Source organism: Ictalurus punctatus, chromosome 4 (genome assembly GCF_001660625.3).
Source record: "Ictalurus punctatus breed USDA103 chromosome 4, Coco_2.0, whole genome shotgun sequence".
Classification (NCBI taxonomy): domain Eukaryota; kingdom Metazoa; phylum Chordata; class Actinopteri; order Siluriformes; family Ictaluridae; genus Ictalurus; species Ictalurus punctatus.
Window position 1 is genome coordinate 10,214,052 of NC_071284.1, and position 17,337 is coordinate 10,231,388.

The following is a 17,337-nucleotide window of genomic DNA, read 5'->3' on the forward strand; positions in this document are numbered from 1 at the left end:
TTTAGCACCATAGCTTTTAGTGAGATGTTTAAAAACATTGAATCATATTTTAATATTCACTGACAACACCGTTCAATTTAAAGTACAACTACAAATTATGGTAACAGCACGTCGGATCTGATGTCAAAGTGACTTTCTGATGAACAGTCAGTCAATTTGTTAATACTGAATAAAGGGGTGGGGGAGACCCACAAATAACTACATAAAACAAAATCCATCCACCCAACTTCTACACCGCTTATCCTACAGGGTCGTGGGGAACCTGGAGCCTATCCCAAGGGGGCATGGGGCACAAGGTGGGGTACACACTGGACAGGGTACCAATCCATCACAGGGCACCAACACACACATTCACACACCCATTCATACACTATGGACACTTTGGACATGTCAATCAGCCTACAATGCATGTCTTTGGACTGGGGGAGGACACCGGAGTACCAGGAGGAAACCCCTACAGCATGGGGAAAACCTGCAAACATAAAAGAATACATTTCCAAAGACCATTTAAGCACTTAAAATTGTCACTGAAAAATCTGTTTACACAGAAATATTTTGCTCCTGGGGGCTGTCTTGACTGTGTTTTTCTGAGCTGAGGCTGGCTTGACCACAGTCTTAAACTTGTCAAGTTAGAGCTCCAGTCTTAAATAAGTCAAGACTGGAGCTCTAACATTAGACCTTGTTTTTTTACTCCTTGAACAGCACAGTACTTACTTAGCCAAATCCCCTCCTGAACTCTAAAAGAAGAACGCAAGAGACAGGAAACAAAAGCCCATAGTACAAAGTGTGTTTTATTGGGGGATTTAGTCAAAGTCCTGTTCTGTTGTTTTGGTTGGGCATTGGGCTTATTAACAAAATGCAACAACTCATCTCCCTGTTACTATCCACTCATATAATACAGTGAACACTGGTAATGAATAGAAAGGGACACATTAAACCACAGACATTTGCTGCACATTATTTACCTCTCTAAAAGGGATTCAAATTAGTTTCAAGTACTAATTTGGGGGGGGGGGCATTTTAAGTCAAATAAAACCATAAAGTAAAATAAAATAAAAAGTTAACTTTAAGCACATTTGTGAGTAATATTGTTTTTAAAAATATTATTTTCTAATACTGCTGTATGAATGATACAAAAGTACATTTAAAAAAGGCAGAGAATGATATAATTACAGTGAAGTTTGAAGGTATTTTAAAAGTTAGATGAAGGAGAAGACATTTAATTGTGTCATTTTTTTTTTCTACCATTCAGTGCCTTGCATAGGTATTCACCCCCGTTGAACTCAACAAACTGCATTTGTTTCATCATCGGGAGATTGCGAGTTTAAATCCTGCCGTCGATATAGCCATCCATGGCCGGAAGCCAACAGAGCAAAATTGGCCATGCCCTCTCCCCCTTGTCAATCAAAGTGACACTAGCCAATCATGGGCACCTGTGATGTATGCGGAAGGGGGCAGATAGCGCTTTCCTCTGCGTGTGTTACACTGCCCTGTGATGCAGCATGAGCAGCAGTTTGAAAATATGCATTGGCTGGCTTCACGTGTTTCGGAGGAAGCACGTGTTCACTTCACCTTCTGTTGTGTGATGGAGCTGGCTGGTGAGTGGGAATTGACAGATGACCAAATTGCGCAAATCAAATTGTAAAAATCCCAACCAAGCTCATTTCAGTTTTTGGTTGGTTCCAAAATCTGGAAAAGTTCAAGGGGGGTGAATATTTACACATGATGGCATGACATGACTGATCATATTGGTTATTGGTCAAACGTTTAGCCTGCAAATCAAGTGTTATTAAAACAATACAAAAGGCTCAAGCAGAGGACTACAATCAGGACTATCCATTAAACAGATCATTTAAGAGCAAATACCACACATTTCTTTGTGATTTGATGGAATGTGATCAAATCGATCTGGTCAGCTTGTGTTTGTTAGCCCTTTTTCAAGTAACATTATGGGAGGCACTTGTCAGATGACCTGGACATAGCTTCATCTCGAGCTAGAACATGCTTCTTGCATGCTTCGCTTTTGTTTAACCCCACACTCTAAAGAGTACTACAGGTACCGCTGAAGTGGTGCTTCAGTAGTCTCAGACGCTCTGATCATAGAGGTCTAACTTGTGAGACTATAGTTCTCCATTAATTTTGGCATTCTTTATCGCCACTGCAAGATGAATTTTCCCATGGAAATAGAAATATATCAAGTATAAAAAGGGCTAGTTCTCAGAATTGTGATTACTGTGTCTGTGACAGTTATTTGTGTAACCTTTAGGAAATGATGTTCCCCCAGAAAAAAAAATTATCCTACAGTTAAAGAAACAGCATTTACAGCAGATGTGCAAACACTGGAATCTTCTCTCAGTTCACGATAAACCTTCAAACCTTTTTTTTTTTTTTTTTTTTTAAAAGCAAAGCATGCTTTGGTACAATCCTCTTACAATATGAAACGTGTATTTACTTTTACTTTGTACTCTATAAAATTATTAAATGATTAATTATGCAATGGTAGAATTGGAAAATTTCATCAATTATGAGTTTACTTTAGCACTGACAGCAATCTCAACTAAACTATAGAACATTGGGATTTTATGTTGCATATCTATGGCTCTGCTACCTAAATTGAGACATGTAGATAAACTCCAAGGCATTCAATAATTTCACACTTTTGTCCTTCCACATTATCATTTAAAATGTCAGAACAAAATCCAAAGGAAGTACACATGCTATACTGAAACAGTACTGTCTTGTATTAAAGTGTAAGAAAATGGGAAAATAGTGAAAGGGAACAGGAAGTACTGTCCGAGTTTTTTTTTGGCAGTACAGCTCCATGTTTGCAGGAGCACAATGTTAAGAGAGGGGCGATTACTGGGTCTGCTCCAAGTTCCCCCGTTCCAAAATCCCAGTTTATGTTTTAGAGAGTATGAGCCATATCATACCCTCTTAGCCGCCTCATCTCTCATCTTAAGGCAAATGGTGTTTTGCGTTATATACTGTTTATTTAAGTCTTTGTTGAATATCTAGGTCAGGCAGGAGGCGGTCGTATATTCTCCAGCGTTTGGACAGCAGGTAGGGAGAGAAACGCCCTCCCCACACACCCTCCGGCACGGTAACAGGCATATCCCAGAACACCAAGCAAGGCCCCTTTCATCACAGTACGCAACACCCAGCCAAATCGCGATGGTGGCACCACACTGCGGGAAAGATATCATGTGAGGCAAGTGATAATAAAATGCAATAAGTGTGGAACCGATTCAACAGAACTGAAAACATACACACCTCATGATCTCGTGAATATTAAGCTCTTCATCCCAGTTTTTCTCAATTCCAGGAACATGGCCCATTCCAACTACTCCCACCACCACAGCAGGCACTTCTGCAAAAATGTGCAACATGTACAAGATACTTTGGAAGACAGGTTTTGTTAAATGGCTCTTAAAAAGAAAAAGCCAGAGCTATAACACATGAACCTGCACTTGATACTATGTACATCCTGAACTACAATAAAGTATTATAAGTATTATCTGGTGTTTGTCCCACACAAATGACAACCAAATTATTGCAATTACTGAAGATTATTATTTGCTCTGACCAAAGAAAGTTTATTGCAAAATAGTCTTGTAATTACTGTCATAAATTCAGGTTCTTCTTCAGCATTAAAAAAAGGTCACTTCCCTAAGCATGGTTGTCAAAGTGGGGACTCAGTGGTCCATTTCATTTTCAATTTTGTTGCAGTGGTAGAAATCACACCCCCCCCCTATCATCAAAGTTAAATTAATTTACTATTGGGATCTTATCGTTATTAACTTGAATTGCATGAGTTTAATCCAAATCTCAATAATTTAAGAACAGTATACCTACAATTTGTGTCACCTTGAATCTTTAAAATTATTTTAATTTTAAAATTGTGTTCTGTGAGTGAAAAGTTCAAAAACGGAACTACTTTACGGCTTTTGGTTGTTGTTTTTTTAGTTACATGGGCACGGTGGCTTATCGGTTAGCACATTTGCCTCACCCCTCCAGCGTTGGGGTTCAAATCCCGCCTAGCCCTGTGTGTATGGAGTTTGCATGTTCTCCCTGTGCTTTGGGGGTTTACTCCCTCAGTCCAAAGATATGCATTGGAGGCTGACTGGCATTTTCAAATTGTTCGTAGTATGCGAATGTGTGTGTGATTGTGCCCTGCGATGGGTTAGCACCCCGTCCAGGGTGTCCCTCGCCTTGTGGCTCCAGGCTCCCCCGTGAGTGTATGTAGGATAAGCGGTATGGAAAATGGATGGATGGGTCCCTGCCCTAAACCGTACATGCATGTGATGGCTTGTACATTACTCACTCTGGCCATTAGGTGGCGCCTCAACACAGCGAGCCGCCTGTCTGAGCGTGTGGGTGAGGTAGATGTCTCGCTCTGCAACAATGGTGCGGTGCAATGCGGGAAATTCGCCAATCATCTCTGACATCGTCTGTTCCAGCAGATCCTTCTGTTTGCACTTTTCTACGTCCTCCTTACTGACAAGCATGCAAACAAACACACCTCACACACTGACTTCAAATGCCTTGGTGAATAGAAAGTTTGTCAAGAAAAGGCATTAAAGGTTCAGAGCAAGCTTAGTGCATAGTTTTCATAAACAAAACATGATTCACTTAAAAAGAAACTCATAGTAATCTCAAAAAAGATATTTAATGACAGACTTTCTATATGGAGGCAGGAGTATAGAGTGAGGCTGTGCTGCAGGTACCTGATAGGGTCAGACAGGAAGCACAAGCCCCAGGCAAGCCGTGCTTTCTGCCACAAGCTCAAAGCAGCAATGGCACGTTTGAACGTCACAGGGATTGGCCTGTCCCCGAGGTGAAACTTACAGAAAGGGACTTTACCTGCCTGTGAGAGATGAGGACATTTTTCTTGCTGTGATCTGAGTGCCAGATAGCAATCTTATAAACAAACAAAATCAGGAGCATACAATATTAAAAAACACCATCTGCTGTCTCATCAACAGAATCAAGAACTTGTGTGAATGAGAGATGACTGTGTGGGAGCGTGTCTATGCCAACCTCTTTGAAGGCTTCTCTAAACTCTCCTCCAGGCGCCATACCCAGCTGCTCAGTGATGTGAGCGGAGACTTTTAGCAGCAGGATCTGCATGAGGCCCGACATCACGCCATTCTAGTGAAGTAAAACAGGACAAAGAGGGAGAGAACGTGAATGACGGACATGTTACGATTCACAGGACATCACAATGTCTGCTGTATAGCTCACCTGTTTGATGGCCTGCTGGACCTTCTCCAGGTTGATGTCCTTGGCCTCCTTGAGCAGCGTTTTTTCATCCATCTTTAGCATGGACACTCTGTACTGGCACAGCTCCACCACCACCACATCTGGCTGCACTGCACGGATTGTCTAAAATAAATAAACGAGCACATAAATGAATAAAATGTGTCATGTAGTAGGTCCAATTTTTATGTTTTGAACCCTGAAAAACCCTGATGCTGTATAAATCTGTGGTCTAAATTGAAGTGCACATGCACACAAACCGAAGAAGATAAATGAGCGTAAAATGTTCTGCATATAGGAGTGAACAAAGATCCCTCTAGAAGTGTCTCCAACCTAATGTTTCACCTGACATTTTTATTACCTCACTCAAAAAATCCTTGCTACACTTTGATAAACAGTTAGAAGTTAGTTCCTGTTCTCCTGCAGGGGGCCTAAGGCTGTGACTGCTGTGAGGGACAGAGAAAATATTCCTGAGCGCTGGTAAAAATGATTCCATGTCTCTGTACCTAAAGTATCTAAAGCATGGTGGCTGTAAATGTTCCCTGAACATGACATCATAATAGACAAATTTGGTGGCGAGAAATTATTCGTAGCGGAACGCTACACAGTTGATTCACAGTTGAGCTTAGATTCACGGGAAGGTGTGGTGTATCTCGAACAGGCTTGGGGAGTAATGGAATACATGTAACGGCGTTACGTAATCAGAATACAAAAAATGGTAACTGTAATCCATTACAGTTATGTCAAAAAACAAAATCAGATTACAGGTACATTTTGTTAAAAAAAGGGATTTTATATAGATAGATAGATAGATATACGATATTTAAATAAATGTAAAAACAACAAGGTGGTACATATTTGCATTGACAAATACAGTAAGCTTTTCTTTATTAATATTATTGTGCCTGCCGTGTTTGCATTTACAGTGGTGCTTGAAAGCTTGTGAACTCTTTAAAATGTACTGAAAACAAAGGTTCACATACTTTTGCCACTCACAATAATGTAATATTGGATAATTTCCCTCAATAAATAAATGACCAAGTATAATCATTTTGTCTCATTTGTTTAATTGGGTTCTCTTTTTCTGCTTTTAAGACTTGTGTGAAAATTTGATGATGTTTTAGGTCATATTTATGCAGATATACAGAACATTTCACAAACCTTCAAGCACCACTGTAACTTCCATAAATGTATAGAATGTACAGAAGACTCTTGTCCATTCAACCTGATAATCACCTCACTAAAACACTACAAAATATTATTTAATAAGCAGCAAATGTGGGCGGTCATGCTGCGACTCTCATGCTGTAGTCAAAACACACACTACAACTGGCTCCCTATATTTACACCGTGCCAAACATCTCAAATGTTGGTACTTTTCACTGGATGCTTGTCGATCGAAGTTGTGATTAATGGCATCAGTCAATCCTGATTAATGTTAATGTTGCAGCAGCATTTGTTCACATCAAAAGGTTGTAACATTTTTTTTTTTTAAACCTACATGCTATTCTTTTTATATGGTACTAAACCAGCAGGTATTCAAACTGCCTTAATGAAAAGCACTATTTTTTGCAGTCACAGCTCTCTATAAAAACTAACTAAACTGATTAATATCCTTATAATGTCCATTGTTTCAATACCAAACAAAAATGTAGTGGACTGGCTGCAGTCCAATTCTGTAGTCATGTGCTCCAGTGGAGTGCTCTTATAATAAAAGTGTAATAAACGATATTTCATTAAATGCAATCTACATTACTAAAACAATTACAAAACAGAATATTACACTTTAACTGATAAGACAGTTAACAAAGAGTTACTCTTCGAGAAGTCTAGCTTCACCACTCTTTGAGTGGCTTTAAGATCCTCACCGTAGTTACATCTTTCTTGCTGCTGTCGCTGAAGTGAGCCGTGCCCACCAGATAGACCACACTGCCCTCTGGTGTAATGAGCCGAGTCACAGTGTCAGGGAGGTCAGGGTTGGTCTGCCTCCTCTGAGCCCGCATCTTCCACAACACTTCAACCGCCTCCATGTCCGCTACACAGAGAGAGAGAGAGAGAGAGAGAGAGAGAGAGAGAGAGAGAGAGAGAGAGAGAGAGAGAGAGAGTGAGAGTGAGAGAGTGAGAGAGAGTAAGAGAGAGAGGGAGAGAGCGAGAATATCAGTGGAAGTTTCCAGTACATGCACCAATCAAATACTGGTAGTAATATATAGTAGTCAAATATTCATTGTGTATTTGGCCTAAACAAGTGCTTTGCAAAGTACTTTGTAAACTTATCTATTTAATAAATAGCAAAAACTCACAGAGTTCAAGTGAATAGCGATGCTGTGCGTCATCCTCTGATATACCAACAGATTCCTCCTATACACAAAGAAGAAAAATATTAATAAAGACAACAGGAAAATTATAACTTACCTTAAAATGGGCTTAATCAAGTGTTACGGCATTATAGCACTCCTAAATACATGGTGTAACTAAAGTTTATTTATTATTTTATCAATTTATTCAATTATTATTTTTTGACACGCAGTATCACAGGCCTTAAGTTGTCTTTTTAATTATAAACCATCAACAGCACTACACACCAACATAAGCAAAGCAGTAAACAGTGCTGCACCGGGGTAGTCTTGGTAAATATGAGAAAAGAAGGCTGTGAAATAATTGTCTTTATTGTTTAACCTTTTGATATTTGGTTTAAACAAATTCACAGTACTCTGCTCCCATGGATATCCAACAATTGCAAACACAACACAGGTTTATAAAAATATCTTTGTTAAATATAGGTGTGCAACAATTATTGGCACCCCTATGAATTCATATGAGAAATATATTTGGAGCATATTCCCATCGATATTTTACATTTTTTAGTACACCTGAGTGACTAGGAACAGGAAATTGTTCAACTATGACTTCCTTTTTCACAGGGGTATAAATATGAGGTAATACATAGGCCAAATTCCCTTAATCATTCATAACAATGGGTAAGACCAAGGAATATAGCTGTGATGTTGTTGAGCTTCACAAAATGGGAAGTGGCTATAAGAAAATAGCACAAGCATTTTTTCTGCCAGAGGACCTGGACATTTTGTTAAGACACATGGCATCATGGACTATCAAATATCAACAGATATTAAATGAAAACCTGACTGCCTCTGCCAGAACGCTTCAAATGAGCCGTGGTTGGAGCTTCCAGCAGGACAATGATCCAAAACATAAATCAAAATCAACACATAAATGGTTTACTGGCCACAAAATCAACGTCCTGCTATGGCAATCCCAGTCCCCCGACTTGAAACCCATAGAAAACCTGTTGGGTGAACTGAAGAGGAGAGTCCACCATTTGAAGGATCTGGAGAGACTCTGTATGGAGGAATGGTCTCAGATCCCTTGCCATGTATTCTCCAACCTCATCAGTCATTATTGAAGAAGACTCAGAGCTGTTATCTTGGCAAGAGGAAGGTAGCACAAAGTATTGACTAAAAGGGTGCCAATACTTGTTGCGCACCTATATTTAACAAAGATTTTTTTTTTTTTAATAAACCTGTGTTGTGTTTGAAATTGTTTGATATCCATGAGACCAGTGTATTTTTGTGAAATTTTTAAACAAAAAAATCAAACGGTTGAACAATAAAGACAAATTTTCACAGCCTCCTTTGCTCATATTTACCAAGGGTGCCAATATTAGTGGAGGGCACAGTATAGGAATGTAAACCTGTAATGATCACGATTCCTTCAAGACTACACGAAAGGCTTTTACAGAACAATTTGTATTGCCATTGTGCATCGGGACTGGAGATCGTGGGACCAGGTGGTTTTTACTGTCATGGGGGCAGGAGCCGTCTGATAAAGAAAGGCCATGTTTATTACCATAATTAGTGTACTGGACACAGCTGGATGCTTTCACAGTGCAGCATGATGTATTTACCACATTCATTCATCCATCCATCTTCATTATATATTTAATTCTGGTTAGGGTTGCTGTGATTATTTTTATTTTATTTTTTAAATGTGAGAAATAGAACCAACTAAATAAAAAAAAATCTGAGGCAGGTACAAACTAAAATAATTGCAGGAGGGTCTAGATTGGTCACTTCAGATTGTGTTATGTAATTTAAAGTGAGTGAGTCACGTGATTTTACACCTTTAAGGGGAAAATTCTGGCATATGCTTCAATTAATGTGGCACAATACGGGACACGAAGAGATGTGTAATGGACATATATTAAAAGCAAAACAAGACTATAAGGATGTCTCATGTCTGTCCCATAAAAATAGACCAGTTACAGATATGAAAGTCCCTCCGGTCTTACCTCTGAATTATTGTCCTGGTCCATGGAGCGACGTCAAATAAAACTAATCCTCAGTTATCTAACAACAACAAAAAAAAAAATTCAACAAGTTATGACGCATATCTGAATCATAACTTTCTGAAAATGAGCTGAGCAACAGGGAGCAAGAACAGAGTCAAGCGAACAGAGTCTACGATAAACCTACCACCTGGATCCCAGGACCACGTATGCGTTTCGGCATGGCTAAATTCCAAATTACTTTCTATTGGAGTTAAGGTGCACTAGCTAGTGTGCAAGAGATATTATGACATGCACTATGTAGTACAGTTGTCAAGGGAGAATTAGAGCCATTTGAGATCCAAGGTTGACTTCAGTATCAAAGAGAGAGAGAGAGAGAGAGAGAGTTCATTTCGGTAACACGTTAAACTCGGCTCCATAGTCAACAACAACAAATTTATTCTTACAATAAAATATCCAAAATGTCCCGTTTAAGCAGCATTCACCTGTTCTGGCTTGTATCAACATTCAGCAGCATATATTTCGTTGTGCTAACGTCAGCTATAACCAGTATGTGTCATACTGCATCGAAAAACCGAAGCTGAGAATGAACTCAGCAAGTTAACACAACTCTGACATTTTCTGAACACACAATCAGACAACAATATACGGGAAAGCAAGACCAGGGTAGATACGATACTGTAGCCATTATTTGGCTACCTGGCTATTCATTAGTTTGGGAATTCAGAAACAGGAGCCCGTTAGCTTCAGCTAACCAACTAGGCTAGCTAGATAGCAAGCTAACTTCTCGTGATTTCACTAACAATTCAGTGCACTCCAGATTATTTGGACTTCTTGGTTACTTTTTGGGGGGTGGTATTTCCACGTGATTACTATCCTACTTTATTACTGTCAGCATGCTGTTTCAGTCCAAACACTTTTTTTAGACAATCCAACTAGCGTAATGACGTAGCAGCTGTAGCTAGCGAGGAGATTCGGCCAGCTCTTTTCTGGTAAAGGGTTAGCTATCCAGCCCAGCTACCCAACCCTGACTTCAGCTCAATTACACCACCCCAGAGTTCACGCAAAGTTTTTCTGACCACGTAATTCAATTATTACAAGACCAACCATAAGGAAGTATTAACCATAAACTGCAAAACTTGACAATAATGTGAATAAACCCACAACAAAGGAGAAACGACTAAACTTACGACAGACCGGTCTCAGGTTCCGCCCATTGAATGATTTCTGGGTATTGTAGTGTTCATAAGTCAGATTTACAAAACGATGTGGTGGAGAACATTCACAAAACTTCGACCTAAAAGCTAAAGTTAGAAGTAAGGGCAAGTAGAACTGAGTAAGAGCCACTGAGAGCATATAAACGTGTAAATACTGAGGTGTGTGTATATACACATACACACATACCACTGCGGGATGAATTTTCATGGAAATAGAAACAGATCAAGTATAAAAAGGGCTATTTCTCAGAATTGTGATTATTGTGTCATTATTTGTGTAACCTTTAGGAAATTATGTTCTCCCAGACCACACATAATCCTACCAGATGTGTGAACACTGGGGTCTTCTCTCAGTTCATGTTAAACCATCAAATCTTTTTTTGTTTTGTTTTGTTTTTTAAGCAAAGCATGCTTTGGTAAAATCCTATTACGATATGAAGCATGTATTTACTTTTACTTTGTACTCTATAAAATTATTAAAAGGTTAATTATGCAATGGTATGAATGGTAGAATTGGAAAATTTCATCACTTGTGTGCTTACTTCAGCACTGACATGTTACTCATAATTAATGTTCAAGTTCACCTTCCTGTTTTAGTAGTATTGTACTGTCTTGTGTTTTGTTAGCACATGTTTGAGGAATGTTGTTTCGTTTCCCTGTGTACTGTACCAGCTGTATATGGTTGAAGTGACAATAAAAACCATATACTCAGCAAAAAAAATAAAAGTCCTCTCACATTCAACTGCTTTTATTTCTGGCAAATTTCTTGTGTAAAAATGTGTAAATATTTGTAATAATATAGAGAGATTCAACAACTGAGACACAAACTGAACAAGTTTCACAGACATTTGATGAACAGAAATGGAATAATGAGTCCCTGAACAAAGTGGGGTCGATATCAAAAGTAACAGTGAGTATCTGGTGGCCTCCAGCTGCTTTAAGTACTACAGTGCATCTCATACTCATGGACTGCACCAGATTTGTCAGTTATTGCTGTGAGATGTTACTCCACTCTTCCACCAAGGCATTTAAAAGTTCTCGATCATGTCTGGGGACACACATTTACATGTAATTTTCCACTGCAAGGATCAGCTGTCCTTCCTGCCTCCCTGTAGCACTGTCTTAGGCGTCTTACATTACGGACATTGCAGTTTATTGCTCTGGCCACATCAGCAGTCCTCATGCCTCCCTGCAGCAGGCCTATGGCATGTTCATGCAGGTGAGCAGGAACAATAGGCATCTTTGTTCTGGTGTTTTTCAGAGTCAATAGAAAGGTCTCTTTAGTATCCTAAGTTATTGTAACTGTGACCTTAATTGCCTACCACCTGTAAAATGTTAGTGTCTTAACGTGCATGTGCAATACTTGTTTATGGTTCATTGAACAAGCATGAAAACATTGTTTAAACCCTTTCCAATAAAGATCTGTAAAGCTTATTTGGATTTTACAAAATTATCTTTAAAGTCTCCCGAAAAAGGGACGTTTCTTTTTTTGCTGTGTGTGTGTGTGTGTGTGTGTGTGTGTGTGTGTGTGTGTGTGTATGGCCTTGACTGATTAATCCTGTTTCTCACCATAGCAGCTGGTAGCCAGTATAGTGTGATTAAACAAATGAAGGTTCATTTGATGTTTGTGGAGATTAAATATGGAACCATAATGATCAGGGGGTTCAAACCCAAAATCCACCCCCTAGCTACACCTCTGCCCAGGACCCAACAAAAAAAGTCATTAAAGGTAAGGTTAAAATGTACATTAACCACATATCACAATGGCTTGGGAAATAATTCATGAATGCTACAATATCCAGAAATAATTTTAGGTATGGACAGAACCAGTCATTTCTCCTTTGTTATAGGTTTATACACATTATTGCCAATGATTTTTCAGTTTATTGTTAATTATTCCATCTGTTTAATGTTGTAATTATTGAATTACATGAATTGTTTTCAGTATGAAAAGCCATTGTTATAGATTGTTCTTAAGTGCTCATGTTGCATTTCATTTTTAACATTATATTTATACAAAATTTTTGTAGATACATTGTAAAATATTATGCATATTGTGTATCATGCGGAAACATTTATATACTGTTGCATGAGATATACCATTGTTATGATCAGTACAAATGGACCTCCTCACATAGCATTATAATTTTTTTAGATGCCTGGTTTGATTAAGTCATATATTCAACTAATTTAATTTGAAGGCAGCAAATAGTCAAAATAAGACACAATCTACCAAAAAAATAAAAATAAAACATCAGCAGTGAATGAGAAGGCACATGTGAAACAGACATGTGAAATTAATGTGTATTAATTATTTACTTTGCCATGTCTTTTCTTCTAAAATGCCTTTGGACGAGAAACTAAAAGTAGATAGACGAAGCACACATTGTCCTTCAAAGCACAAATTACACAAAAGGACACAATACAGTATGTGCCACTAAAATAAGATCCCTGTTTACACTACACAGTGCTGCAGCTTTGGTTGGTTAGGTCTGCGAGAAACAATCAATAGACAGTCATGCTTGGTTAATTTTTTTTATTTTCTTTAAAAGTGCTAACTCTGTGACTACATAGCTACATTCAGGACATTTCTCAGTGATAACCATTAAAGTTCAATAATCTGACCCAAGTAATCTCTATCTACACTAATTAGAGTAGGTAGAGTAGAAGTACCATGGAGCTGTCTGCAAAACAACAATCAAACCCTTCTAAACTACAGTTTATACCGTAAATGCAGTTGAATGTGTCTGAGTGTGGACTTAATTTAAATACAGTAATGGGCAGACTTATACAAGACAATCTAGGTGATATTTATCCATAATATATCTGATTAATGTAACTGAATATGATCAACATATCATGCAGCATACATTTCATTTTAACTTGGTTTTGCTTGTATATTACCAGCTTAAAAACTGGCAACCTTCTTGATCAACAGCAAAACTGAGTTTCTCTAGGATCTATAGGTGCAATATGAAGAAATGACATTGCCACATTCAAGTCGGACTTCACCCAATTAAAGTCAGGTCCAGTCGGCCCAATTACATCCAGATATTTATATCCAAACCACAGTGTAGGAATTACAGCACTTTTTATATGGTGCCCCTTTTTAAGTGACCAAAGGTAATTGGACAATTGGCTGCTCAGCTGATCCATGGCCATGTAAGCCAATAAAAGGTCTAGAGTTTGTTTCAAGTGTGGCATTTGCATTTGGAACCTGTTGCTGTTAACTCTCAATATGAAGTCCAAAGATCTTTCACTGCAAGTGAAGCAAGCCATCGTTAGGCTGAAAAATCAAAACAAACCCATCAGAGAGATAGCAATAACATTAGGTGTGGCCAAATCAACTATTTGGTACATTCTTAAATAGAAAGAATGTCCAGAAGACCATGGAAAACACCTGTGTTAACTGACAGAAGAATTTCTTCTCCGGTGAAGAAAAAGCCTTTCTTAACAGTTCAAGAACACCCTCTGGGAGGTAGATTTGTCTGTGTCAAAGTCAACATTCAAGAGAAGTCTTCACCAGATTACACAGAGGATTTGCCATAAGATATAAACCATTGGTAAGCCAAAAAAAAGACAGGAAGATCAGATTCAGGCCAAAAAAAAAAATCTTAAAAATCCATACAGTTCTAGAATCGTATCCTCTGGACAGATGAGATCAACTAGTACCTGAATGTTGGAAGAGAAGAATATGGAGAAGGGAAGGAACTCTCATGATCCGAAGCATACCACCTCATCTTATGGTGTGGGTGTGTATGGCTGCCAGTGGAACTGGTTTTCTTGTATTTATTGATAATGTGACTGCTGACAAAAGCATCAGGATGAAGTCTGAAGTGTATAGGGAGATATTATCTGCTCAGATTCAGCCAAATGCCTCAAAACCCATTGGAAGGTGCTTCAGACTACAGATGACTTGAAGCATACGTTGAAGAAGAAAGGCAAGAAAGTGGAATGTTCTGCAATGGCTGAGTCAATCACCTGTCCTAAATCCAACTGAGCATGTATTTCACCAGCTGAAGGCAAAACAAATAAGAACAAGCAGGAACTGAAGACAGCTTCAGTAAAAACCTGGCAAAGTATCACCAGGGAAGAAATCCACTGTCATTTAAGATTTGCAACCAATTATTCAAAATGACAATTTATGATTATTTTAATTTGTCCAATTACTTTTGCTCCCTTGCTGCAATTTCTACATGGTTCAAGTTAAATTCCATTCAATTTAAGCTCATACTCATAATTTAATTTTAATCCTATTTACTGTTGTAGACATCTGAAATAACAATAACCTGGCCGGTGTCCAAATATTTATGGACCTGACAATTATATATCATATAATACAGTACTAAGAGACTAATTTGTTTCACTCAGCATTGTGCTTGATAATAATGCAAATATTTCTATGTTGGGTAAATATTTAACAGAAAGAGAAGAGTGTGCTGAATAGATGTCCATGGACTGACTGCTCATGAGGGATTGGTAGCTTGATTTTCATATATCTTTGATTAGCTATACTAAGTACATAATTTTAACATTATGTGAAGTCTTACATTTTTCAGACAACATTCAAACAAGTAATAAGAATACAGAATAAAAGTGTCTCTGTGCATTTTGGTACTATTGAGTTCTGGCCAGAGTTGCAATTAAAATGTTGCACTGGCCTTGTGGAAATGCTAGAGCGAGGTGTTATTGGTAATTACAGATGTTCTTTATAATTTAGTTGCTTCTGAGAATTTTTTTGGAGTGTTTTGTATTTCTTTTCAATACAGAATATGGGCTGTATGTCAGGGGACAAGTTGAATGAATGGATTTCAAATGCGTTAATGTGGCGTTTATCTGTAAAGGTAATGGCCTTCTTAAGGTCAGCTGGTGCTTCTGTTGGAGAGGCTGTACAACTTTTCCTGTACAACTCCAGACTTTTTTTTATTAAAAAATAGTGTTCAGCTATTAGATTACATGAAGATGCTGTATTTACTGTTGTGTCGTATGATATGTAATTTCCCAAAATGAATTTATTTAGTGGTACTGAGAATACTCACAATTTGGACCTGAATTTATGAACCACACTATGACAAACATTAGTCATCCTTGTGTTGAAGAATCACATGATTAAAATAATTCGACATATTTATATGTTCTGTATATACAGTATGGATATTTTAAATATGCATATTATTGCAACAAGGATTGTGTGCATTTGCATAATTTGAGGATATGCTATATTGCATTGGATACCTGATGAAACCCACAGAACAATATATCGAGAAGGATACAATCACTTGGAAAGTTGTGTTTGATGTACAACCCCAATTCCAAAAAAGTTGGGACGCTGTGTAAAATGTAAATAAAAACAGAATGCAATGATTTTCAAGTCTCATAAACCCGTATGTTATTCACAATAGAACATAGAAAACATATCAAATGTTTAAACTGAGTAAATGTACCATTTTAAGGAAAAATAAGGTAATTTTGAATTTGATGGCCGCAACACATCTCAAAAAAGTTGGGACCGGGGCAACAAAAGGCTAGAAAAGCAAGTGTTACTACAAAGAAACAGCTGGAGGTTAATTGGCAACAGGTCAGCAACATGATTGGGTATAAAAAGACTATCTTAGAGAGGCAGAGTCTTTCAGACATAAAGATGGGCAGAGGTTCACCAATCTGCGAAAAAATGCGTCTACAATTTGTGGAACAATTTGAGAATAATGTTCCTCAACGTAAAATTGCAAAGACTATGAATATCTCATCATCTACAGTATATAATATCATCAAAAGATTCTGAGAATTAGGAGAAATCTCTGTGTGCAAGGGACAAGGGTGAAAATCAATATTGCATGCCCGTGATCTTCGGGCCCTCAGGCGGCACTGCATTGAAAACAGGCATGATTCTGTAATGGAAATCACTGCATGGGCTCAGAAACACCTCCAGAACTCATTGTCTGTGAACACAGCTCGCTGTGCCATCCACAAATGCTGGCTAAAGCTTTATCATGCAAAGAAGAAGCCATATGTGAACATGATCCAGAAACACCACCGTCTTCTCTGGGCCAAAGCTCATTTAAAATGAACAGAGGCAAAGTGGAAAATGGTTCTGTGTTCAGACAAATCGAAATTTGAAATTATTTTTGGAAACCATGGACACCGCATCCTCTAAACTAAAGAGGACTAAAGAGGAGGGGGACCATCCGACTTTTTATCAGCACTCAGTTCAAAAGCCTACATCTCTGATTGTATGGGGTGAATTAGTGCCTATGGAATGGGCACCATCCCATCTTTACTTCTGAGAGACTCTGCCTCTCTAAGATACTCTTTTTATACTCAATCATGTTACTGACCTGTTGCCAGTTAACCTAATTAGTTGCAAAATGTTCCTCCAGCTGTTTCTTTGTAGTAACACTGACTTTTTTGAGACCTGTTGCAGCCATCAAATTCAGTATTACCTTATTTTTTCCTTACAATGGTACATTTCCTCAGTTTAAACCTTTGATATGTTTTCTATGTTCTGTTAACATGGATAACATATGGGTTAATGAGATTTGCAAATCATTGCATTCTGTTTTT

General features: G+C 38.2%; 1 protein-coding gene across 4 annotated transcripts; it reads right to left on the bottom strand.

Moving 5' to 3' along the window:
• Window positions 1–770: 770 nt before the first annotated feature.
• Window positions 771–10,849, bottom strand: trabd (TraB domain containing). Of its 4 annotated transcripts, none has more exons than XM_017466640.3 (10): window positions 10,750–10,849; window positions 9,563–9,620; window positions 7,557–7,614; window positions 7,125–7,291; window positions 5,242–5,382; window positions 5,038–5,148; window positions 4,725–4,864; window positions 4,322–4,494; window positions 3,271–3,367; window positions 771–3,185 (listed from the first exon to the last, which is right to left on the bottom strand). In XM_017466640.3, exons 2-10 carry the CDS (start codon window positions 9,584–9,586, stop codon window positions 3,017–3,019), a joined length of 1,080 nt encoding a protein of 359 aa, XP_017322129.1. In that variant the 5' UTR covers window positions 9,587–9,620; window positions 10,750–10,849; the 3' UTR covers window positions 771–3,016. The 4 variants fall into 4 exon arrangements, with proteins under 4 accessions (XP_017322129.1, XP_017322131.1, XP_017322132.1 ...); XM_017466642.3 differs by having other exon boundaries at window positions 10,757–10,840; XM_017466643.3 differs by lacking the exon at window positions 10,750–10,849 and adding an exon at window positions 10,045–10,725.
• Between the last annotated feature and the right edge of the window lie 6,488 nt (window positions 10,850–17,337).